The sequence below is a fragment of the Chlorocebus sabaeus genome, chromosome 12 (genome assembly GCF_047675955.1).
Source record: "Chlorocebus sabaeus isolate Y175 chromosome 12, mChlSab1.0.hap1, whole genome shotgun sequence".
Classification (NCBI taxonomy): domain Eukaryota; kingdom Metazoa; phylum Chordata; class Mammalia; order Primates; family Cercopithecidae; genus Chlorocebus; species Chlorocebus sabaeus.
The window spans coordinates 88,129,778-88,156,223 of NC_132915.1; the positions used below are offsets into that span (position 1 = coordinate 88,129,778).

Sequence of the window (26,446 nt, forward strand, 5' to 3'; positions counted from 1 at the left end):
TAAGAAAATGAATAGACAGACCACAAACTGCCAAGAATTGAAACTACAATGAGATGCCACTGCCATTCACTGTTATTATTTTAAAACTTTAAGACAACATCAAATACAAAAGGTGGAATAACTTGACTCTCATGTATGCTTTTGGGAATAAAATCATACGTTACGAATACGTTAGAAAACGATTTAGGCTGGGTGTGGTGGCTCACACCTGTTATCCCAGCATTTTGGGAGGCCAAGGCCAAGGCAGGCAGAACACTTGAGGTCTGGAGTTCGAGACCAGCCTGGCCAACATGGTAAAACCCTGTCTCTACTAAAAATACAAAAATTAGCTGGGCATGATGGCACACCTGTAATTCCAGCTACTTGGGAGGCTGAGGCACAAGAATTGCTTGAACTCAGGAGGTGCAGGTTACAGTGAGCTGAGATCGTGCCACTGCACTTCAGCCTGGAGGATGGAGTAAGACTCTGTCTCAAAACAAAACAAAGAAACAGAAAAAAACAGACATGTAACCTATGTGCACCAATTTTACTATAGTCAGCAGTGTTTCCCCCCAAATTTATGTTCATCTGGAACCTCAGACTGCTACCTAATTTAAAAATAGAATATTTGCAGATGTTTTTAGTTAAAGATCTTTAAATGAAAGGACTCTGGGTTTAGAATTGGCTCTAAATTCATTGATTGGTGTCTTTATGAGGGAAAGGAAAGGTAAGATTTGGAAATAAAGACATCGAAAAGAAGGCCACTTGAAGATGGAAGCCAGCATTGGAGTGGTAGAGCACAATCCAAGAAATGTCAAGGATTGATGGGAGCTCCCACAAGCTGTGAAAAGGCAAGGAAGGGTTCTTCCCCAGAAACTTCAAAGGAAACTTGCTCTGCCAACAAGTGATCTCAGACTTCTGGCCACTGAGAAAGAATAAATTTCCATTGTTTTAAGCTATGAAGTGTGTAGTAATTTGTTATAGCAACCCTAGAAAACTAATACATACTTCTGGGCATTTACCCAAGAGAAAGAAAAACATATATCCACAAACAGACTTGAACACAAATGTTCATAATGGTTTTATTCATAACTGTGAGGCATCTATATGTTCCTTGACAACAGAATGGATACATAAATTGTGATATATTTATATGAGGGAATACAAATCAGTATATTAAAAAACCCACAAACAAACAAACAGAAAATCCTCATGCAACAACATGAGGAAACCTCTAAACATATGTTGAGTGAAAATAAAACCAGTCACATAAGAATATCTTTTGTATGCTTTTATTTATATGAAGCACTAGAATAGGCAATCAGAGCTTTGGTTGCCTCAGCAATAGTGGGAGGCATAATTAATGGGAAATGACATAAAGGAAATTTATGGAGAGATGGGAATGTTTTACACTTTGATAAGAGTGTGGATTATGCTAGTAAAACATTTATGATTTGTGCATTTCTCTATGGAAAAATTATATCTAAATTACATTGAAAATACTTCAGTTAAAAAGCAAAAAATATTTTGTAGCACAAAAATAGATAATACAAGACAGTGTAAGCTGGAACATAAGACTGGGAGCCAGAATGCAAACATTATTTTAGGTAATATATGATGTGCTTTTTTTTTTTTTTCTTTCCAACTGAATTAGTCTCCTTTTATTCTCTTGGTAATCTCTTCAGTTAACTAATTCCATTGTCGGTGATGAAATGTGTAAAGCTCCACTTCAGATGTTGGCACTGCTATGAACATGGTCTTTCCCTTTATTGCAACTCACAATCAAAACCTTTGATTCTTTTGTATATTCCAGTCCCAGAAGTAGTTTCCACTGTAGAAGTTAATTGATGAGTCTTATTCTTTCTAGTAGTAGCTTACAACCAGGCACTAGCTTCTCCAGGAACACTATAGAATGAATTTAGTTTAAATATGTATTAAACTAAAAGGCATTCTCTCAACTGGGTTAAAATGCATTTTACTTTTAGACAACCTACGTGACTTGTTTTTCTTTCTTCTTTTTTGAGACGAGTCTCCCTCTGTCGCCAGGCTGGAGTTCTATCTCGGCTCACTGAAACCTTTGCCTCCTGGGTTCAAGCAATTCTCCTGCCTCAGCCTCCCGAGTAGCTGGGACTACAGATTCGCACTAATTTTCGTATTTTTAGTAGAGATGCAGTTTCACCATGTTGGCCAGGATGGTCTCCATCTCTTGACCTTGTGATCCACCTGCCTCGATCTCCCAAAGTGTTGGGATTACAGGTGTGAGTCACTCTCCCCAGCCAACATGTTTTTCTTAAAAACAATGCCTCCACTCTGAATGAATTATGGTCAAAATAAATGAAGAGCTCAAGATGGCATCAGTCCCATTTGTCTTAAGTCCTGGTGTTGTGTGGATGACAATTAGAAGCCAGTTATTATGACAGGTGATAGATCCAAACTAATTGCCAAATTTGTTAACATTTTTCCATTTCCAAACCATCCCTAAAGAAAATCATATGTGGGGTCACACCATCCTCACGGTAGTCCAGTAGAGCAACCATGCCATCTGAATTCATGTTTTCACCAATACAGAACTCGTAGTTTTTTAAATTAACAGGGATGTGCTTGATTTGTTCTGCAGCCCCTGTCATAAAAAGTTTTACTCTTTCTGGTCTCTGTTCTTCAAGTTTGCCTTTGATTGATTTCTTATAATCTTTGTTGTACTTCTTGTAGGCTTCTTTTATGAAACTTGTTTCCTGCAGGTGATGGTTCATGACAATATCGACAGCAGTGATTACTGTGCTTTTGGTACCTTCGCCCTTGGGGCCTTCAGCAGAGACATTCCCACCAATGAGCGAGTCATCAATGATACCTTCTATCCTACTGACCATTTTCCCCACCACCTCCCAGCACTGCCCGTCCGCAATCTCACGGATCTTGTAGACGTAGGAGAATATCTCATCGTGGCTGATGAGGTCATGGTAGATAATCATGATGGTGGCTGAAGGGAGACTATGGCAGCACTAGCTTAGCAGGAGCCGGAAGCTCCAAGGGAGCACGGTGCAGCCAGAGCAGCATTCAGTGGAACCGGCGAGCGGGCGGAAAAGCATGATGTGCTTTTAGAGCAGCGGTTTTGCATCCAGAACTTGACTTGAATCCCACTCTAATGTTTCCTATCTGTGTAAACTTATGCATGGTACATAAACGCTGAACCTCATTTTTTGTTATTTGTAAATGGAGGTATTTATACCTACATTGCACATACACAGTAGGACGTACTGAAATAAAATAGTGCATATAAAGTGCTCAGTGATTTGTAGACGTGATACAGTAAATCTTCACTTCAATGGTTCTCAGATTTCCCGTGACTAATGGAGTACTGCTAGTGATTATCAAAGTTGATTTTCACCAATACCTGCATAATGAAGATGTTGAGGGAACGGGGCTTGGAAAGAAAATAAGAAAACAAATGGACAATGCAGGTATGGAAAGGAAAGAAGAAATAATATTTTTTAACACAAATAGTACCCAACTCAATTTTCTTTGGGAGTATATCTGGAATATAGAGACAAAGGATTATAAGTAATTATTCTCTCAAGCAATATTTATTGAACACATCCTATGTTTCATAAACTATTCTGGGTACTGGGGACTACAACAGTAAGTCCATTGGAAAAAGTTCCAGCCAACATAGAGCTTATATGCTAGTGGTGGTAGAGAGAGGCTATATATAGATATACCCAAAAAGCTTATTTGAAAAGCAGGTAATAGAAAGTCTTGAGTTACTAATAAAAGAGGTACTGAGTTAGAGTGAGACAGAAGATATAAAATAAGTTGAGATTTTTGGTGAAGGCTTCTATAAGGAGATGACATTTAGGCACCGACCTTTACCAAATAGTCAACTGTGTGATGATTTTTGTATTAGAGTAATCCTAGGGGCTGTAACTAACAAGTGCTAAAATATTAGTGGCTTAGTGTATTAGTCAGGGCTCTCTAGAGGGACAGAACTAATAGGACAAATATATATATATATGTGTATATATATATACACACACACACACATATATATACCTCATAGTTTATTAAGGAGTATTAAACTCACACAATCATGAGGTTCCACAATAGGCCGTCTGCAAGCTGAGGAGCAAGGAAGCCAGTCCGAGTCTCAAACCTGAAAACTTGAATTCTGATGTTCGAGGGCAGGAAGCATCCAGCACTGCAGAAAGATGTGGTCTGGGAGGCCTAGCCAGTCTACCTTTTCATGTTTTTCTGCCTGCTTTATATTCTCTGGCAGCTGATTTAGATGGTACCCACCCAGATTAAGGGTGGTTCTGCCTTTCCCACTGACTCAAATGTTAATCTCCTTTGCCACCACCTTCACAGACACACCCAGGATCAATACTTTGCATCCTTCGATCCAATCAAATTGACACTCAGCACTAACCATCACACTTAGTAAAATAGAAACGCATTTTTGTTTTTGTTTTTGTTTTTCTGTTTTTTAGATGGAGTCTCACTCTGTTGCCAGGCTGGAGAGCAGTGGCGCGATCTCGGCTCACTGCAACCTCCACCTCTCGGATTCAAGAGATCCTCAGCCTCCTGAGTAGCTGGGACTACAGGCATGCGCCACCACGCCCAACTAATTTTTGTATTTTAGTAGAGGGGGTTTCACCATGTTGGCCAGATGGTCTCGATCTCTTGACCTCGTGATCCGCCCACCTTGGCCTCCCAAAGTGCTGGGATTACAGGCATGATCCATCATGCCGGGCCAGAAATGCATTTCTGTCTTGTGTAATAGTTTTACACAATAGTAAATACAGTTTTTCTTGCTTACCTTTCTTCCACGTGTTAAGGAATCCAGGCTCCTTCTATTTTTTGGCTCAACCCTCCCTTCAGGCCTCAGAATTTTCTAATTCCAAAAAATTAAAGCTATCAAAAAGCACATTTTCTTCTTAAATTCCTAGGCCAAAACTACACGTATCACTTCTGTTCACATTTTATTGGCAATAACTCATCATTTGGCTAACCTGGATGCATTGGGAACTGGATAACATAGTCTCTGATTGGATAGCCACGTCTTACTTGAATTCCATGCAATGAAAAGAAAACATGGAATTTGGATAGACAGTAAGCTGTCTTCTGAGAGTCTATTCTTTTAGCCAACAAATACCTGCAACAAATACTCTCCCTCGTTATATTCATGCTAAACTCAAAGATATTCTGATGAGGCTGGGTGTAGTGGTTCACGCCTGTAATCCCAGAGCTTTGGGAGGCTGACACAGGAGGATCACTGGAGGCCAGGATTTTGAGACCAGCCTGGACTCTGTGTCTTAAAAAAAAAAAAAAAAGAAAGAAAACTACTTATTTGTAATAGAACCCACCTGTAGTCCCAGCTACTCAGGAGGCTGAGGTGGGAAAATCGCTCAAGCCCAGGAGTTTGAGGTTGCAGTGAGCCATTGTTGTGCCACCCACCCCAGCCTGAGCAATAGAGCAACACTCTGTCTCAAAACAAGCAAAGATACCCTGATTACATGCATTCCTTTCTGTCTAATCAAGATATGACTCGTGAAGATCGGCGCAGTGGCTCATGCCTGTAATCCCAGCACTTTGGGAGGCCAAGTCAGGCAGATTATCTGAAGTCAGGAGTTCGAGACCAGTCTGGCCAACATGGCAAAACCCCATCTCTAGTAAAAATACAAAAATTAGCTAGGCATGGTGGTGCACGCCTGTAGCCCCAGCTACTTGGGAAGCTGAGGCAGGAGAATCGCTTGAACCTGGGAGGTGGAGGTTGCAGTGAGCTGAGATCATGCCACTGCACTCTAGCCTGGGTAACAGAGCAAGACTCCATCTCAAAAAAGAAAAAGAAAAAAACTATATGACTCTTAATGACTAGGAATTCATGAAGTAATTGGCAGGTAATCTGTCCCTCCTCATCACCACCACACACACACATATAGAAGCGACATACAATTGTGAAACAAGGACAGAAAGGCCATGATAAAAATCACCTTTCAAGAAAGAGGAATAGAAAACACACAGTAGTCAGCCATAAAAATAATAAAATCCTGCCAGTCAGATATTCTGAAAAGATTTTTGATCAGTCAAAGAGTGGAATTACTTGACTCGATTCTGGTTATGTTCTCTTGGGAGTATTTTTTTTTTTTTTGTCTTTTGTTCCTATTGCTCTAGCTCCACCAAGGAGGGTAGAGGTGAGTCTTTTGAACATTGTGCTCCATGTCCATAACTGAGTGAATATTTGGAGAGGTATATTTTCCTAGGAGGGTGTGCAGCTTTCCTTTTTAAATTTATTTTATTTGTATATTTTATTTTAAGTTCAAGGTACATGCGCAGGATGTGCAGATTTTTTACATAGGTAAATGTGTGCCATGGTGGTTTGCTGCACAGATCATTTTATCACACAATTATTAAGCACAGCATCCTGTAGCCATTCTTCCTAATCCTCTTCCACCTCCCATCCCCTGCCTTCTCACAGTCCCCATTGTATGTTGTTTCCCCACCATGTGTCCGTGCATTCTCATTATTTAGCTCCCACCTATAAATGAGAACATGAAATATTTGCTTTTCTGTTCCTGGGTTAGTTTGCTAAGGATAATGGCCTCCAGCTCCATCCATGTCCCTACAAAGGACATGATATTCCATGGTGTATATGTCCCACGTTTTCTTTATCCAGTCTATCATTGATGGGCATTTAGGTTGATTCCATGTCTTTACTGTTGTGAATAATGCAGCAATGAACATATCTGTGCATGTGTCCTTAAAATAGATTGATTTATATTCCTTTGGGTATATCCCCAGTAATGAGATTGCTGGGTCGAATGGTATTTCTGTCTTTAGGTCTTTGAGGAATTGACACACTGTATTCCATAATGATTGAACTAATTTATACTCTCACCAACAGTGTAAAAGCATTCCTTTTTTTCTCCACAATCTTGCCAGCATCTGCTATTTTTTGACTTTTTAATAATAGCCATTCTGACTGGTGTGAGATGATATCTCATTGTAGTTTTGATTTGCATTTCTGTGATGATCAGTGATGTTGAGCTTTTTTTTTTTATGTGTTTGTTGGCTTCATGTACGTCTTCTTTTGGGAAGTGTCTGTTCATTTCATAGCCAGATCTTGTTCATAAAATGTTGAGGACTCAAAAGATTAAAGTTGTAGCCTTTCAAAGCCAGGATTGCAGTTTTTACAAAGATATAATTTCCTGAAAAACAGAATAGGGTACTCATCCATTTGCTTCTAAAGAGGCAGGTGTATTGGTTAAGAGCATTAAACCCTGATGTGGTTCAGCTGTGTCTCCACTCAAACCTCACCTTGAATTGTAATAATCCTCACCTGTCAAGGGCAGGGCCAGGTGGAGATAATTGAATCATAGGGGAAGTTTCTCCCATACTGTTCTCGTGGTAATGAATAACTCTCAGGAGACCTGATGGACTTATAAATGGGAGTTCTATTGCACAAGTTCTCTTGCCTGCACCATGTAAGACATGACTTTGCTCATTGTTCACCTTCTGCCATGATTGTGAAGCCTCCCCAGCCATGTGGAACTGTGAGTCAATGAAATCTCTTTCGTTTATAAATTACTCAGTCTTGGGTATGTCTTTATTAGCAGTGTGAGAACGGACTAATACAGGCCCTTTAGCTATATCCACTTAATAAAATCCTGACTCTGCAACTTCATGGCTGTGTTTTAGTTTGAGTTCCCAGTTAAGTAGACACTGAAATAAGGACTTGAGTGTAAGTAATTTATTTGGAAAGTATCACCAGAAAGACAAGTAGAGAAATAGGGAAGCAAGACAGTGAAGTGAAGACAGTCAATAATTGCAAAGTTCTTGAGTTACCAATGTTAGGAAGCAAAGTCTTGATCCTACTGGGAAACTCTAGCAACAAGTATAGAATGCCCACCTCAAAGTTATGCCACCTCAAGAGCAAGGAATCTGGGCAGTGATGCAATGCAGCATTGTTGAGTATGGTTAGATAGTAGAGAGCTGTATTCTCAGATGTCATGGTCTGCTCTGTGCTTGGGTGAAGCTCCTATAACCAGGGAAAACTCTAAGAAAAAGAGATTCCAGTGCTGATAGCTGGAATGTGGGACACCAGAGGGAATATTGGTGTGTATCAATAATGTCTGCTACTGTGTCACTGGGGAAGTTACTTAATTTTGAGATGTCCTAGTTTCCTCATCTATACAATGGGGATAATAATAACTAACTTTGTTATGAAGGTTAATTTAATATTTGTAATGCACATTTGACAGTTTCTGGCATTGTCAAAGAAATGGCTGTGTGAGTTTTTGAAAAAGTGAATGTTTAAAATCATCATACTGTTCAGAAACACCAAGATGGGAAAGAGCTTGGTGTAGCTGCAGAGCAGGAAACAACTAGTGTCAGGTGGAATTGCTAACAAGAGAGAGCATGGTCATCAGGTGAGATCTCTCAGACCAGGGGACTGATTTCAGCCCAAGCTTCAGTAAACTTGTGTGATTTTCTGTGCTTAAAGGATCGTATTCTGATGGCAGAGTCACGTTAGAATCAGGGAGCATTTTCAGAAGCATTGTATGGAGTAAATAATATTTTCTAATAAACAGTAATGGGAGTTCCATGGGGAATTGAAGTGGGCACTGACAGAAGTTGGACTCAAGTGCAGTTAGTCCTTTCTCTAATGCAAGATAGATCTTTGGAAACCAACCTAATTCTTCAAAGTAGATGATTTACTTTTTAGAGATGGTTCCTAATTATGAGCATGCATGAAGTTAAGAGAATAGCCTAAAACACTGCTTTTTATCTTAATTTTACTATCAGTTCCTCATAAGAAAGCAAATAATGTATTTCTGGAGGAACGGAGATTGTTTTGGCCATTGCAAAAATTGTTTATTTGGCTCAGAACAATAGCAAGTAGACAGATCCAAAAGCATACTGACTCTGACTTTGTTTGAAAAATATTCAGAGGAATTCATAAAGAGACATCATTAAAAGTAACACTTAATACTTATTAGGGAAGCGTTGCAGTCAATGTCTTCAGAATTATATTGATAATACATCATATAAGAACCTACACTCCTCTGTAATTCTATTCTATACCTTTACTTTTATTATCTAACACATTCTGTTCTATCCTTACTCTCAGATGATAATGATTCTGCTCACTAATTCTTAGGAAAAAATAGAAATTAGAAGACATTTTCACAAACTCACACACTTCTATACACATTAGTATATGTGTAGATGTGTTTAACCTTACCTCCTATTACTTTGTATGAAGAGTCTGTGTTTATTCTAAACCTGCTCCACTCAAAGTCTTCCCTGTTTGAGTAAGAGGTAAATACATTCTTCTTGTTGCACAGAGCATAAAACGCAGTGTCATTTTGAATCTTTTTTCATACCTCTCATCCAGTTCATTGGCAACCTCTAAAATCGGTTGACTCTACCTTCAAAATATCTAGAATGCTGCCATGATAATTCAAGCTATTATTTATAGCCAAGATTATTACTAGGACTTCCACGATGATATTTTAGCTTTTCTTCTGCTCCACCTACAACAGTGGTTCTCAACTTGGAGTCATTAATCCTTCCCCAGCGCACACTTGATAATTTTTTGAGACACTTTTGGTTGTTACAACTGGCAGGCAGGAGGCTGTAGGCATCTAGCGGGTAGATAGCAGGGACACTGTTAAACAGCCTACAATGCACAAAACGGGCTCCTTCAAGAGAATTTTCTGACCCCAGATGTCAATGTCATCCAGGTTGAGAAACACTGGCCTACCATCTATTCCCAATGCAGCAGGCTGAGTGCACATGTGAAAGCGTGGTTCTGATCAGATCATATGTCTGCTCAGTTCTTGTAGTGACTCTCCAATACTCTGAGTAAAAGCCCAATCTTTTTCATCACCCATAAGGCCCTCAAAAATGCAATGCCCCTGCTATGGCCCTGGCCATATCACTGTTCTCTCTTATAGACACTGACCCTTGGGCATCTCCGGTCATTCCAACTTCAGGGCCTTTCTGTTGACTATTCCTTCTAGTGAATCACACTCTTCCAGGATATCTGCAAGGTCCACTCGTGCTCCTTCACAACTTGTGCAGATGTTACCATCTCTGTCAAGCCTATCCTCAATATCCCATTAATACTGAATTATGCCCCTGCACTCCCAAATGTAATTATAGACTTTTGAATAATTATTTTTATAGAGTGAATTGTGCTCCCCAAAATTCACACATTAAAGTCCTAATCCTTAGTACCTCAGAATGTGATTGTATTTGGAGATAGAGTCTTTAAAGAAGTAATTAGGTTAGAATTAGGTCATTAGAGTAGGCCTCAATCCAATATGACCAGTGTCTTTATGTGAAGACAAGATTAGGGCCCAGCAAGGTGCAGAAATAAGATGCCAGGGGACACCAGGAGAAGGTGAATGGCATACAAGCCAAGGAGAGAGGCCTCAGGAGAAACTCGAGAACCCTGCTGACACTTTGATTTCAGACTTCTAGCTTTTAACATTGTAAGAACATACATTTCTGTTGTTGAAACCACTCACTCTGTGGTTTGTAGCAGCAACCCTGGGAAACTATTAGGTTGGTACAAAAGTAATTGTGGTTTTTGCCAGTACGTTTAATAGCAAACACTTTTGCACCAACCTAATAATATAATAACTATTACCTTCTAACATACAATACAATTTAATTTTCAATTATATTTCTGGCTTATTTTTATTCCTCTACCATGATTATAATCTCCATGAAGACAATGATTTTATCCTTTTTGTCTGTTTATTTCAGATGCGTAAACTTGCTCTTTCCAAAGACCTATACTTTGCAAATGAGGAAAATTTGACATAAGAAATGTATATGGCTTCCCCAAGGTTGTAAAGGCAGTGTATGAATGGCAGAGGCAGCACAAACTCCAGGATTCCTGATGCAGACTTTTGTTGGCTCTCTTTCAAACCACATAGTTGCCTTGGCCTACAGGATGGAGAAATACTAGAGTAGAGCTATTACAACAGAAAATCTCCCATTTGTCATCCACTGCCATACACCACCAGGCATACACACACGAGCAATGAGAATGAGCAGCCAAAACCACTCCGCATTAAAGAAATACACTCATATTGTTTATGAAAAATAAAATATATACACCTGTTTAGATTACCATAATTTTCAGCTACTGATGCGTGATAGAAAAGAAAGGGAGAAATAAAATTATTCAAGAAAAGCTACAGTGTAGAAAAACAGAAGCAACAAACACAGGCATTATATATAGGGGTTTCATGGTTGTTTCTGTGTTTGCTAGCACAGAAGACAAACCTTTAGTTATGAACAAAAATATTCTTTCCTTGTACCTACCCAGGAAAAAAATTCCATTTTAACACATTAGCCCCTTTATCTGCCATCCTGCCTATGAGCTTGGCAAATCAACCAGTTTATATACAATTAACTGAAAGGCTCCCAACACAAGGAAACCTTTGTTCTTGTGAAAGAAGACCCCTGTGTTCTCATCTCTCACAGTGGTTTTCTTTTAACCAGAATCAACTGCCAAAAAATTACTTAATTAATGTAATTAAATAAATAAGTAAATAGAAAGAGATGGGGAGGAAAACTCACCCTGTGATTGAAATCTATTTTCATCTCATAAAAAATATCTTAATTTTCACTTATATTCCATGCCTATAACTGAGGGCCATTAAAACTAATAAAACTAAATCATTTGTGACAGATCTTAGAAAACAGTTTCTGCAATCCACTGCACTCTCAAATGCTCATTAGAAATAGTGGTTTTCTTTTCAGAAGAATGCTTGCTGAATGCTTAAAACGTGTTCCCTCCAACTTTTGACAAGTCAAACTGGCAATGGAGTGTTTGAAGCAAAGCCTTGACATAAAAAAGATGTTGCGCAGCTATATCAAATATGATCGGGAACAACCCATCAAAGCAGAAAGCGTTAGAATGCAAGGCAGTTGGAGGAGAGAGAATCAACACATTTGTTTCTGCTTTCAACATTTTCTGGCATCAGAATAAACAAGGAATTTGCATTTAATGTAGGCAGAATATTCCACATGAGTTTGAATTAAAAAGTTCTGCCTCCTTCTTTGAAAATCAAACTACCCTTGGCCACATATCATGTAAGCACTTGAATATATTTTTATGTGACTGTAAAATGGAAACAATAACAACAGCAATAATAATGTTAATAACAATGCTTACCTATGCCATACAGTTTTCATGGATGTCAAAAAGTAAATGCTTGGTTAAAAACCATTCAGAAACACTAATTATTAAACAAACGCTAATGTTTATTATTTGTTTTTGTTTTTATGAGACAGTTTCACTCTTGTCACCCAGGCTGGAGTGCAGTGGCATAATCTCGGCTCACTGCAACCTCTGTCTCCTGGGTTCAAGCGATTCTCCTGGCTCAGCTTCCTGAGTAGCTGAGACTACAGATGCATGCCACCATGCCTGGCTAATTTTTGTATTTTTAGTAAAGACAGAGTTTCACCATGTTGGCCAGGCTGGTCTCAAACTCCTGGCCTCAGGTGATCTTTCTGCCTTGGCCTTCCAAAGTGCTGGAATTAGAGGCATGAGCCACCGTGCCCAGCCATATTTGTATTAATGATAGCTACCACTATTGAGCACTTACTATGTGCAGTAAATTTTATGTTTATGATTTGCTTTTTCACATTGAGTTCTTAAACAGCTAAAATTATCTCTATGTTACAGAATTAGGTACTAAGAATCAAAATAACTATGGTATTAATATTAATATTTTAATATTAGTAAATTTGAATATTAATATTTAGTAAATTTCCCCCAAAGAGGATATAACTTTTCTCGTATAGTTTGGGGGTGATGTTCATTTCTTATAGCTGATTTTAATTCTCCCTTTGGTATCCTATAACTTAAACAAGGAGCTCTATCTTCTGTTTCATGGAAGGGTAATGGAAAAAGGAAAGAAAACAAAAATATTGTGCATACACACATATACATACATATTCATATCCAAATAAAAGAATATTAATAACTATTATAGTCCTTATCTTTGTGACTGTTTATGTGGTCAGATCTGGTATTTATAACTACCATCTTTCACTACCCATTCCAAATTCCAAACTGAGAAATCACCTCAATTTGTTGTGATTTCCTGTGTAGTTGGGTGATCCAGACCTTGATTCCTGAAAGATCTGGACCACAGCAGTTCTACCTGAACTGGGCTCTTGCAACTTTTTTTGACTTTAGTCACGGACATGGGAATACTAAGAATTTCTGAGGGGTTCTCCTGCATTCCAAGCATATTCCTTCTTACACTCATTGTATAACAACTCAATTTCTCCTAGATGGTCAAAATCAATCACTCCAGCCAATACAGGTATTCTATTCTTTGCTTGTTGATTAACTGGCACAATAAAGCCAGAGCAGCCAGGTGACAGGTTTAACTGCCAGGTGAATGACGTCGTTGTTGACAAAATCAGTGATTTTTTGTGCGTTTTACCTGCTCATGTGTCATACTTTGTTTCTCATTCTTGGAGGCTCCTGAGACTTGTATATTTACACATTTAGAAGCAAGGAGAGGTGGTGAGGGTAGTTCCTGAGTAGAATCAGCAGTCTTTTGCAGACCATTACAATTTCTCCAGAAAGGGAGTTGCTTCTACTGTAAAGAAGCCTCCACAGAATTTAGGGGTTCAAAATCCCCAGCTTTATTGAAATATGCCCATATGCCCCACTGCAAATTTCAAAGTCTTATTCCTTCCCAGTTAATGCCCAAATTTTAATAATAGAGACCTCCTGGGGGTTGGGGATTCAATTTACATTGTAATTCAGCCCCCTGCAATATTAGACTTTGGGCTTAGCTTTTGGAAGTCCCAACCCCATGGTCACAGAAGATAAGGTTTTTGTATTTTTTTTTTTTTTTTTTTTAAGGTAGGCATAGATAACTTCAGGTCTGTTACAGTGACCTTAGCTAGGATATTTTCATTTTGTGTTTATCTTCCCCCCAACACACATATTTCCTGTATAGTTAGAAGAAACCAACCAACCCCATCGTATGCCTAATTTGACTAGAATATTCTCTGACATCATATACTTAGTCACTCAGAGCCTTGTTTTCTACAGGCATTTGATTACACATATTTGCAGGTGATAATTTGCATAACACTTTCACAACTGAATGACATGAATTACTAATGTCTCTTTAACCACTGGAAAGGGCAGTGATTAGAACCTTTCAATCTAATCAGATCAGAACAAGCCAGATAACCCCAAACCAGTCCAGAAAACCCACCCTTAGAGATATTACTTCTCTAGAATCTCTCTTGGTGACAAATTATATATCAGGTAGGGTTCAATCACAGAAGCAGAACTACAGGGATGTATTTGTTATAGGGATTTGACTCTGCCCCATTATAGGACTGGTTAAACAGTTTCTATAAGGTCATTGTCACATGATAGAATAAATGCAAATTGAGAAGAGCAAGGACAAGCTGAAATCTTTGAGCATGAGATGAAATCCATGAGAATGATCTGAAATCCATGTTGGTTCTCATCGTCTCCAACCAGTGGGGTCCTGCAGGAGAAGCTGGTGACTTTTATCTCAGAGCTAAACACATACCAGCCCAAAAAGTGGGAGAAGTTGAAGGAGGACCCAGGAAAAGGTAGAACAGTTGCAGGTTTGGTTGCTACCTTACACCAAGAAGGTAAACTGACAGATACTGAGAACATGTGTAAGCTACTAAAGTATTTGCCCAGACTGTCAGAGCATAAAACCCCAAATGGTCACGGCTTCTCTTCTGCTCTCCAGATCTCAAACGATTATGTCTTTTGTGGAAAAATCCTAACCTAAAATATAGAGGAAAGGGGATTCTGGGAAAGTAGTTCAGCCTGGATAACTTGACAAATTACAAAGCAACCAGAAGTCCCACTTTTGAGGTGACCCTTTTATTTATATTGAGGAAAACATCTAATTTTTTCAAATGTTTGCAACTTTATTTTGCTGTTCATAATCCATGGCCAGGAATAATTGTAGTATCTACAGTTTGGTGGGCATTGACGTAAAGGCTCCTGAACAGATTCGGTGGAGAGATGCCAATATGAGTCTGAATTACAAGGTTCAAATAAAATAGCATATGCTAGCCTGTATCTCCAGTTACTTGGCATGAAATATGTACTTATCAAATATTAGTTACCTTCTACGCTGATGAAATGTCTGCCACAGGTCTTTCACTTATAACTTTAAAAGTTGTGTTAATCCATGTATTTCTTTCTTTGTTTCTGTCTTTTTTTTTTTTTTTTTTTTTGAGACGGAGTCTTGCTGTCACCCAGGCTAGAGTGCAGTGGTGCGATCTTGGCTCACTGCAACACCCAGGCTAGAGTGCAGTGGTGTGATCTTGGCTCACTGCAACCTCCACCACCCAGGTTCAAGCGATTCTCTTCCCACAGTCTCCCAAGTAGCTGGGATTACAGGTGCCCGCCACACACCCAGCTAATTTTTATATTTTTAGTAGAGACGGGGTTTCACCTTGTTAGCCATGGTCGGCCAGGCTGGTCTTGAACTCTTGACCTCAGATGTTCCACCCGTCTCAGCCTCTCAAAGTGCTGGGATTACAGTCATGAGCCACCATGCCTGGCTCATGTATTTCTTATTTATTGCTTGGCTTTCTTAGCCATCTTATGGGTCTCTGTTGACCTTCTGGGATTTGTGTAGTTATGAAAAGCAAAGCTTTCCATTTGAAAGGACAGTATACAATGAATAACATTTTATGGATGGAAAAACTGTTATAATGATAAAATTGTACTTGTTTCAAAGTTAATTTTATAATTAATTAAAAACCATCTGCATCTTTTCAATGGATAGACATTTCCTTTTGTAATCAGTTGGGATGACACTGAAAGGATGCAGAAAGGTAGTTATTCTTACGTCCCTCAAAGAAATAGGGATACATGAAAGACACATAATAACCTTTACTATGTGAGGTAGCATATGAAAATGGATGACTAAATACTTCTTTAATCTTTGAAAGAGAAATAGAGGCCATGAGAACTAACAATTGCATTATGTTTCTATGGAACTCTATTTTTTTTTCTTCTTGTTGTTTTTCTTTTTCTCCTCAAAGCTATCAATGCCTGTGAAGTTTCCATCTGCTAGATACACTAAAGCACTGTTTCTCCTTCATGCACCAAGAGAATAGGGTTTAAAGCTAAACAGCCTTGGCCGGAAGTACCTCTCCCACTACTCCAGTACCAGTGTGGTCTGGATGGGCTCTAGACATAGACTGATTATCCATCCTGTCCACTCTGTGACAACTGGTCTTTATAGAGAGACAGATGTCTAGCTGCACATCTGATAGGATAAATAACTCATGCAGATGAGGCTGAATATCAGAGAGTATAAGAAAGGAAGCCCAATGTATACTTAAAAAAATAACTAGAACAGATTTTTGAATAACTTCTTATTCAGTACCTAGTTGGCACTAGAAGTGATCAAAATAGAGATGTGTTCTCCTTTCAAGAAGTTTACAATCAATAAGGGAGAGGAGTCTGACCTTTCAGGAAAAACAAAAACAAGGCAAAACAAGAATTCTTATTCTGGCTTGAGGTTTTATGTGGTGAGTACAGACAATGCTAGATATTCTGGGCAGGGCTAGGAATAGTTATAAATCTGTGGTCAGAAGTGTGTTTTGCTCACAAGTGCTGCTGTTTATTATTATGTATCCCTGATTTTCCTAACTTTAAAAATGCTACCAGTAAACTCTACCTCACAAAATTGTTTGCTAAATACAAACTTTCAAATATATAAGATGATATATTTGGTTATTTATTTATTTATTAGACAGAGGCTCACTCTGTCTCCCAGGCTGTGCTGTGTAGTGCAGTGGAGCAAACTCAGCTCACTGCAACTTCTGCCTCTCAGGTTCAAGCAATTCTTCTGCCTCAGCGTCCAGAGTAGCTGAGACTACAGGTGTGCGCCACCATGCCAGGCCAATTTTTGTATTTTTAGTACAGACAGGATTTCTCTATGTTGGCCAGGCTGGTCCCAAACTCCTGACCTCAAGTAGTCTGCCCACCTCAGTCCCCCAAAGAGCTGAGATTATAGGTGTGAGCCACTGCTCCTGGCCAACATTATATATTTGAAAGGTTGTATTTGTAGACGTCTTATTTGACAGGACACTTTTGGAATCTTTAGTTCTGTGATTTCCAAGAGAAGTTGGAGGAAGAGTAAATACAAACGCACACGCACACACACAAACACACACAAAAATACACACACACAAATACACACACACAAATCATCGTTTACCTCACGATATTTAAGGTATTCCAAATCTTAAAATTACATTGACAGAATGTTTGAGAATCTTACGTTCAACCAATAAGAACTGGTTTAACAAAGGGTGAGAAACATTTTATTGATTCATTTAAAATAGCCCTGAAAATTAGGCTTTCAGAAATTATTTTTCCTATTTCACTGAAGTAGCAATTAATGTTTGAAAGATCAAGCAGCTTGTAAGCATTTGCCTAGAGACAGAGCTCCTGTTTCCAGGATGAAGCTCCAATACCTGATGTATGGGCATCATGGACCAAGTTGCAGAAGCTACATAAGAAGTCAGGGTAAGATTGCAGCAGGGTCTTGGGACCTCAACAGATTTCAATATGTAGACAGCAATGGAAGACAAGGGCATTTGTGGTTGTTAGAAAAGGTGGTTATGTGAGATTTATTCAGCTTGTTAATTCTTATGCAAAAAGAGGGAGGATGAATTGACATATTTAATTAGTGGTTTTATTGTTCTATTTTATTTTCATACATTTTTGGTTGGATGACAATTTGCAGAGACCTCTAAAAATGTATGCAAAGCCAGACACTAGGACAGCTGGGAAGTTCCAAATGGGAAAGGAATTCAATCATCTTCTCAATCTCTCATAGAAATTCATGGTTTAGCAAAGTGCCATAACAAATATAAAGAGTCAGGAAAGCTTCTAGTGCCTTGATGATCACAGAGCCACAAGCCATAAGCACTCTGGCTCTATAGAGAATAAATCATTCAAGGAAAACTTGATTACTTTTTTGATAGAATTAGGAGATTAGTTGTCAGAAGAAACGGTGTCGATGCAATGTATCTTGAATTTTAAGAAATCATGTCCTTTGGGGAATTTACATGAAAAATTAATTTCAGTTGGGTTGAAGATAAGCCTTGTCAAGAAGGTAAACATCACACTGATGTGCCACAAATTATATGTGTTGTAAGAGGGACAGGAAGAGAAATATAAAATTAATATTAATATTAATCAAAAGCAGGAATGTATTAAGGAATTAGGGGATTTTTCAGTCAGTGTGTTCTGCTGCTGACACCTTCTTACAACTGTCATCAAAATTGGGATTTCTGGCTGGGTGTAGTAGCTCATGCCTATAATTCCAGCACTTTGGGAGACCAAGGTGAAAGGATCACTTGAGGCCAGGAGTTCAAGACCAGTCTGGGCAATACAGTGAGACACTGTCTCTACAAAAAGTAAAAATAAAAAATAACTGGGCATGGTGGCATGTGGCTGTAGTCCTAGCTGCTCAGGGATCTGAGACGGGAGGATGGTTTGAGCCCAGATAGTGGAGGACATGGTGAGCTGTGATTGTGCCACTGCATTCCAGCCTGGGAACAGAACCAGACCCTGTCTCCAAAAAATAAAAATAGCAATTTCTAAAGATTCTAACATTTAAAAACATACATTGTACATTCTTATCAGAGATAGAGAGATCTTACTATATTATTTTGACTTGACCTCTAACTTCAGTTAAGTGTATGACCTTATAGGTTAAGTGGCCAAGTGTCTTTTGGACAATCTTCAGAGTAACTTGTAGAAGTGTCACCAGCAGAACTAAGAACAGATGTTAAGAAAAACTTAATTCAAATAAAACTTTTAACACTTATTTGACTTTTCTTTCATCAAAAGGTTAAGTCAAATGTGTTTCCCTTGAAAAGATCCCAACCTTAATGACTCACTTGTAATCAATGGAATATGATGAATGTGACACTGTATGGCTTCTGAGGCTGGGTCACATAAGGTGATACAGTTTTCACCCAACTGTCTCTGAGGGCATGCACCACTTTAGTCTCAAGCCCCATGCAGGAAGTTACCATGCTGGAGAGAGCACCTGAAACTACAGAGAGATACCCTAGGAGACCCATCTGTTTCAGTCTTCAATTTATTGTGTCTTCTCAGCCCAGGGGTCTGCTAAGTCAGTGGAGAAGCCCTAGAAATGATTACAGCCTCAGCCAATCTTTGGCTGACTTAAACTGCATGTAAAACCCAGGTTAAAACCACCTACCTGAGCCCTTAACTGCCAATATCATGAGAAATAATAAATGTTCTTGTTCTATGCTACTGAATTTGGAATGATTAACTATCCAGCAGAAATAGATAACTAATCCAGCATCTGTATGACCATGGGCACTTTTCCTGTGTTTCAAATTCACATTATAATCCTACCTACTTGATGAGTTATTTTAAATATTAATTGAGATAATCTTAGAATGATGTCTACTGATAGTTTTGAAAGTTTGTAGCTAGTAAAAATATTAGTATTCATCATATTATTATAGGTAACGTTACAGCAAAGGCAGGAGGATAGCAGTAAATATTATATTAAGGGACTTAGAAAACCCTTTTAGGATTTATTCCACCAAGTAAGAAGACCTTGTAGGGCCCAAGGGGAAACTTCCCCTTCATCCTTTGAAGGTTTGCTGAAAATCAACTAACAAAAAGCAGCTTGGTAAGGTAAAAGATATACAAATTTATCTGATTATATCCTTATATGACACAGGGGCCTTCGGAGTGAAGACTCAAAGATACAGGGGAAACTTTCCATCTTTATGCTTTGGATCAATGAAGTATGGACAGCCATGCAGAAATATGATTGGGCGAGAGGAGAGATCCAATGCTGATAGCCTGAGTGGGGAAACCTAGCAAGGCCTGTTTAGATTCTTCTTGGCCTGTCTGTGCAGCACTACTTCCTTCTGGGTTTGGGATAGACCCCTTCCGGAATGAAGGTCTTATGACCTATAATCAAACAAGTTAGGTCTGATAATTTCTATATGGCCAGATTTTATGCAAAAAGGCAGAGGAGAGCTACAGTCATACTTTGGGATTTTATGGCTGTCTTAAGGGAAAATCGGTTCCATTTCTTTTGTTTTTTTGTTTTTTGTTTTTTATTATACTTTAAGTTCTAGGGTACATGTGCACAATGTGCAGATTTGTTACATATGTGTACATGTACCATGTTGCTGTGCTGCACCCATTAACTCGTCATTTACATTAGATATATCTCCTAATGCTATCCCTTCTCCCTCCCTGCTCCCCACAATGGGACCCGGTTTGTGATGTTCCCCTTCCTGTGTCCAAGTGATCTCATTGTTCAATTCCCACCTATGAGTGAGAACATGCGATGTTTGGTTTTCTGTTCTTGTGATAGTTTGCGGAGAATAATGGTTTCTAGCTGCATCCATGTCCCTACAAAGGACACGAACTCATCCTTTTTATGGCTGCATAGTATTCCATGGTGTATATGTGCCACATTTTCTTAATCCAGTCTGTCACTGATGGACATTTGGGTTGATTCCAAGTCTTTGCTATTGTGAATAGTGCTGCAATAAACATACGTGTGCATGTGTCTTTATAGCAGCACGACTTATAATCCTTTGAGTATATACCCAGTAACGGGATGGCTGGGTCAAATGGTATTTTTAGTTGTAGATCCTTGAGGAATCGCCACACTGTTTTCCACAATGGTTGAACTAGTTTACAGTCCCACCAACAGTGTAAAAGTGTTCCTATTTCTCCACATCCTCTCCAGCACCTGTTGTTTCCTGATTTTTTAATGATTGCCATTCTAACTGGTGTGAGATGGTATCTCTCCTTGGAGAAGAGGGTTTCTAGTTTCTATGGCTAGCCTTGGGGGAGACATAGAGGCCAGAGACAAGGGGTCAGGAGGAGGTCAGATAGAAACTTGCTTCTGAGGCTGCTTCTCAGGTCTTCATTTTGGGGTGTGGTTTTCTAGGCCCCAACAGCCTCTTTAACAGGCAAACTTACCCTGACATGCCTAAAAACCATTTCAACCTAGATATTTCCAGTTTAAATTAATGGATTACGTTCATTTTCCTACAAAACTTTTTGTACTCTTATAAAACTTACCACAATGTTTCAACTTTTTTCTCTGAGGAAAAATGCATGGGTAAGATTCCATCATGATCCTATTATGATCAGGTATTGTGAAATCTCAAGCCACACCCTATTAGTCACCACTCCCCAGAGAGTTCTGGAAGATGCTATAGACAGAATGGACAATATGAGTATAAATAAAAATTGCTTCATTAATAGCTCAGCAGATGCCCAGTAATTCTTAACTAGTTATGCCCAACATCAAATAAGAACCTCCTTAATTTTAGAAATGCCACGCTTAGCTCATGCCTGTGAGAAGAAAACAACCTGTTAATCCACTTACACAACCAATTCCTTGACTTGAAAGGAAAAGATGTGAGGTGAGCAATCTTCCCCCAGGGCAGACTATACCAAAGGCCAAAAAAGAAATGCAATCATAGAAAACTGGGATTCTTCATTTAAGGAAAAATAAACCTGCCTTCTAAGACAAAGACCAATGCATACCCTGAGCTTATACTAAGCAGAAAAAGCAACACCTCTTCCCTTAGGAGAGACTTAAGCAGTGGGTGGGAGAATCTGGGCTTGACATAGGAAGAATAGGCAAAATATTTCACTTCTGGACAATAGGACCAGGTGATTCTCTCTGAATTATGTTGAAGAAGCCTGTGCAGTTTCCGTTGGATGAAATCAACTTTGTTGTTCTGCTCACAAGTTAATTTTCCAAGGGATCAATATAGCCGATTCAAGCTGCACATAAAGAAGGACAGATACATCTGGGGTGACTTGCTAGGAAACTGTTCCCAATGGTAGCACTATCAGTTAAATGTGGCCACTGATCTAATGAGACGCTCTCTGCAGATGGCATAGACACTAATTGTATTTTTAAAGCGGAGGGAGGTGGTGGTAATTTAAACCCAGATACTATCCCTAACAATGAGTTATTCTTCTACTTCCCATAAACATTTACTACAATCCAATCCAGAGTCTTGAGCCTAGAGTGAATGTATTGTCAAGAGATAATATCTAGGGTATTTCTTGCCTTTTGTTTTGTTTGTATTTTTAAAATAAAACTTTATAACTTCATAAACAAAGGTCTCTTAGGCCTATCCCTTCTTTGGAGTTTAAAGACCTATCTAGCATAATTTATGAGCTTATTTCTTTCCCTAAAAAGTGACTGGAGCCAGGTATAGTGGATCACGCCTATAATCCCAGCACTTTGAGAGGTTGAGGCAGGTGGATCACAAGGTCAGGAGATCAAGACCATCCTGGCCAATGGGGTGAAACCCTGTCTCTACTAAAAATAGAAAAACTAGCTGGGTGTGGCAGTGTGCACAACTGTACACACCTGTACACACCTGAGTACCTGTAATCTCAGCTACTCAGGAGACTGAGGCAGGAGAATTGCTTGGACCTAGGAGGCAGAGGTTGCAGTGAGCCAAGATTGTGCCACTGAACTCCAGCCTGGGCAACAGAGTGAGACTCCATCTCAAAAAAGAGTAACTGTAAGTTTGGTATCTTGTACTTTTTAAAATGAACTCTCTGTGAACCATAGCACCAAACTTAGTATCCTGCTCCTATACGTTGTATAAATTGGTTTGGAGTCCTCTTGTTCAATCCCCAAAGAGCTAAAGTTTACTCCCATTCCATTCATATCTATTTCCTCCTGTGTATTTTATTATGCATGAATGCTGGAGATGAATTACTCTTGAGTGTCTCTCACAGGTAGAAATCTCAAATTTCATTAGTTTTTTTTTCTTTTTCTTTAACATGACTTTCTTCATACTTTACAGGTCACACACGGTCCTCTCTTGACCTCCAGTTAGTTCCCATCCTTCTAAGAATACAGTGATAAAAAACAGACATTATTTAATAACAATCTGACAGAACTAAAGCGAAAGACAAAGGTCATTTTCTTATGCTTGAATGACATTTATTTTATGTAATTTTAAACATTTTTACCAAAAGAACATTGCTTTGTAACATAATGTAAGTTCTGCAGTAATTTCTTTAGAAAATGGTAGACACATCAAAGAGTCTTCAATCACTAGAGTCCTCTCTGAATAAGTAGTGAACCATGCCTACTTCTGTAGATGATAACAGTGAATAGATTCTTATTTAAGAGCCCACACAGAGTGCCACAGATAGGTTATCCTTTTTGACAAAGAGTGTTTTAAAACAGGTCATTCTTAGAGAGATCTATTCTGGTTATGCTGCTCTAACCTTTGGAAACTTATGAATGAGGTTGGATATCTTTGGAGAATATAAATGTCATGAATCAACCCTATACCAATTGCACATTATAACTTTCAAAATAGATGGTTCCAACTTGTGAAAGAAAATTGCAGAGGTTTAACTTTATAGAATGGGAGTTACTCTACCCAATTGTCATCCTAAAATTAATTTATACCTGCATAGTATTTTATGGTGTATATGTACCACATTTTCTTTATCCAGTCTATCACTAATGGGCATTTAGGTCAAGATCGTGTCCTTTGCAGGGACATGGATGGATCTGGAGACCATTATCCTTAGCAAATTAACACAGGAACAGAAAACCAAACACTGCCTGTTCTTACTTATAAGTGGGAGCTAAATGATGGACATATGAACACATAGAGGAGAACAACACACACTGGGCCTTTAAGTGGTTGGGTGGGAGAGAGAGAATCAAGAAAAATAACTAATGAGTACTAGGCTTAACACTTGGGTAATAAGTACAGCAACCCGCATGCCTGGGTAATAAGATAATCAGTACAACAAACCCCCATGACACAAGTTTACCTATGTAACAAACCTGCACTTGTACCCCTGAACTTAAAATAGAAGTCAAAAGAAATTAGCTTATATATTCAACGTACTAGTACTCTAAAAATAGAGAAATGCACATGTAGAGTTATGTGGAAGATCACTGAAGAGGATCACGACATTTTAGAGTTAGATAGAACCTTGGAAAACTTTCATGACTTTGTTTAGGAGATGAGGAAACACAATTGCAAAGAAGTTAAGTCACATTGGAAATTAGTGGCAAAGAAGCAGCTAGAATTAATACTTTATAGTCACAGGTTTAATGTTCCTTCTTTCTTGCCCAATTACTCTTGAAATTCCTAGGATGTCTCCCCATATTGTTATAACTGTGAATGCAGGGAGGTATCAAAAATAATATGAATGCTATTCATGGTTCCAGTTACAATATCCAGTTTAATATCTTGTTTTCTCTAACCCAACAGTGTCTTATCAGGACCCAGGAGGAAGTCAGGAAGTTTTATCCTTTCTCCACCTCAGCACCATCTTTGTACCACTAGAAAATAAGGTCTGTCTCTCAAGGTGCTTATAGACAGTACAATTATGCTTTCTGGAGCCCTTCTCTCAGTCCAGTTTTCCTTTTTTGGATAAACTAGTTTAAAGTAGCCCTGCTTAAAAAAAAGTCCCTGCTTCCCAGTAACCTTCTTTAGTCTTCCCCCTACCTTATCTTTTGTCTTCCAGGTCCTATCTCTTTGCATTTTCAAGACAATGGACACTGTTGTGTATTGAATCTGCATAAGAAGAGTAGGGACTGATGTATCACTTATGCAAACATATGCCACTGATGCTGCCTGTAATATAGCAGGGTTTCAAGGATAACATATTTCCATTTCTGCCACTCTGCATATTTCCCTTGGGGCTAGCTGGAAAGCTATGCTGTCTTTCAGTATATATAGACCTGGATTCTATTTCGGGTGCATAAAAATCAGAAATACTCTCCTGGGATTTGTTTATGTCATTATGGTGCCAAATTCTAAAAGGGAAATGGCATTTGATATCCATCCCTTACAGACATCAGGGGAATTTATTTTTCAGGGGCAAACACTCAGGCTATGGGAAGTGATTATATCCAAATAAAAATGTTGTTAAAAAGAAATTTATCTGGTAGATTACATATCAAAACTGTTTTCCAGGCTTCTTATTCCTTCTCCAGAAGAAATGTTTTAACAGGGAGTGTGGTCTGTGAGTAACAATGCCTTTTGCAGCTGTCATCTATATACTCTTTCTTCCTACCTTGGCCCACAGACTAACCCCACGCCTGATTGGTTTTCATGGTCATTCCATTCAGTGAGGTGATTTGTACAGATAAAATGGAAAATTGAAATGGAACTGGTGCTGGATACAGCATCATCTACTTTTTCTATTTTGTCAGAATGCCTTGACTGCTCATTTTTTCATGGTCATGAGTTGAAATGAATTAAACTTCCCAATGGCAAAACTTCTCTGAGATCAGATTGGAATATATTGATTAGCTCTTTGAGAGCTGATAGATTAGAAGCTCTTGCTTTATAAACACATTTACAAACACGCCTTAAGAAACAGTTGCTCAGCCCTGTGTAGACTGATTATGTTTATTTAGAATTGCCAGGAAGGGCATACCTGCAACCCCTGATTTCAACCTATCAATTTTTTTGTCCTGGATCAATGGTGACAATTGTGTTGCTCCCTTTAGTGGCTTCTAAGACCAGCTCAAGGCCAGCTTGCCCAATGAGGTGTAAAGTAATCCATCAAAGTCTCAGAAACAACTTAGCTTGTCATAGAATACTAGAATATCAGAGCTTGAAGGGGCTTAAGACATCATCTCCCTGCAGCCTATGAACAAATTCCGATGGCTTAATATATTCAGCTTACAAAGTAGGCATTTTTAGGGTCAATTTTAAAGTTAGAAAGAATCTTGGCAATTTTCTTTTCCAAGGCTTAGAAATTCAAGTAACTATGGTTGCCGAGTACAGAACCAAAGTAAGTGAAGTGAGTCTGATAGAAAGTGTTGGGAGTGGAGGACACAGACTTGCTCCAAATGGGGCAGCAACTCCCCTATTCTAGGGGACAATTTCACGCAAGAAGGTAGGTTGAGCATTGCTATTTAGACTGATTTCTCAAAATAGAACCTAGATATGTGGATATTATGTGACTAATTCCTTTTCTTTAAAAATATGCAAAATAAAATCTCTGCAAAGGAAATGAAATTGATGACTGATTTTAGTCTAAGAACCACCAGAATATGATCTCTTATTTACCCATGATCTCATACTGGTGAGAAAAAAATGAGATTCAAAACAATGAATACCATGAATAAATGGCATAGCGCAATACAACAATACAGATTTCCACATCACCAGTGGGCTTTTTCACATACTACCTTGCCATGGAGAACATCTGGGAACACTGCAGGTGCTGAGAAGGAATTGTCAAACTTCAGGACCAGGAGGTTATGTAACCTGACTCCAAATTTTGCTTCAAATAGCTGAGAGCACATTTTCGGAACTGGCTTTTCTAAGTTCACACTGAAAGTGAGGGAAGTGGAGACTAGTCTAGTCTAATGGTCTA

General features: G+C 38.8%; 1 protein-coding gene across 1 annotated transcript; it reads right to left on the reverse strand.

Moving 5' to 3' along the window:
• Positions 1-2,398: 2,398 nt before the first annotated feature.
• On the reverse strand, positions 2,399-2,948 carry LOC103218935 (translationally-controlled tumor protein-like). The gene has a single exon (XM_037982620.2). The coding sequence runs from the start codon at positions 2,946-2,948 to the stop codon at positions 2,430-2,432; it is 519 nt and encodes a 172-aa protein (XP_037838548.1). The 3' UTR covers positions 2,399-2,429.
• Between the last annotated feature and the right edge of the window lie 23,498 nt (positions 2,949-26,446).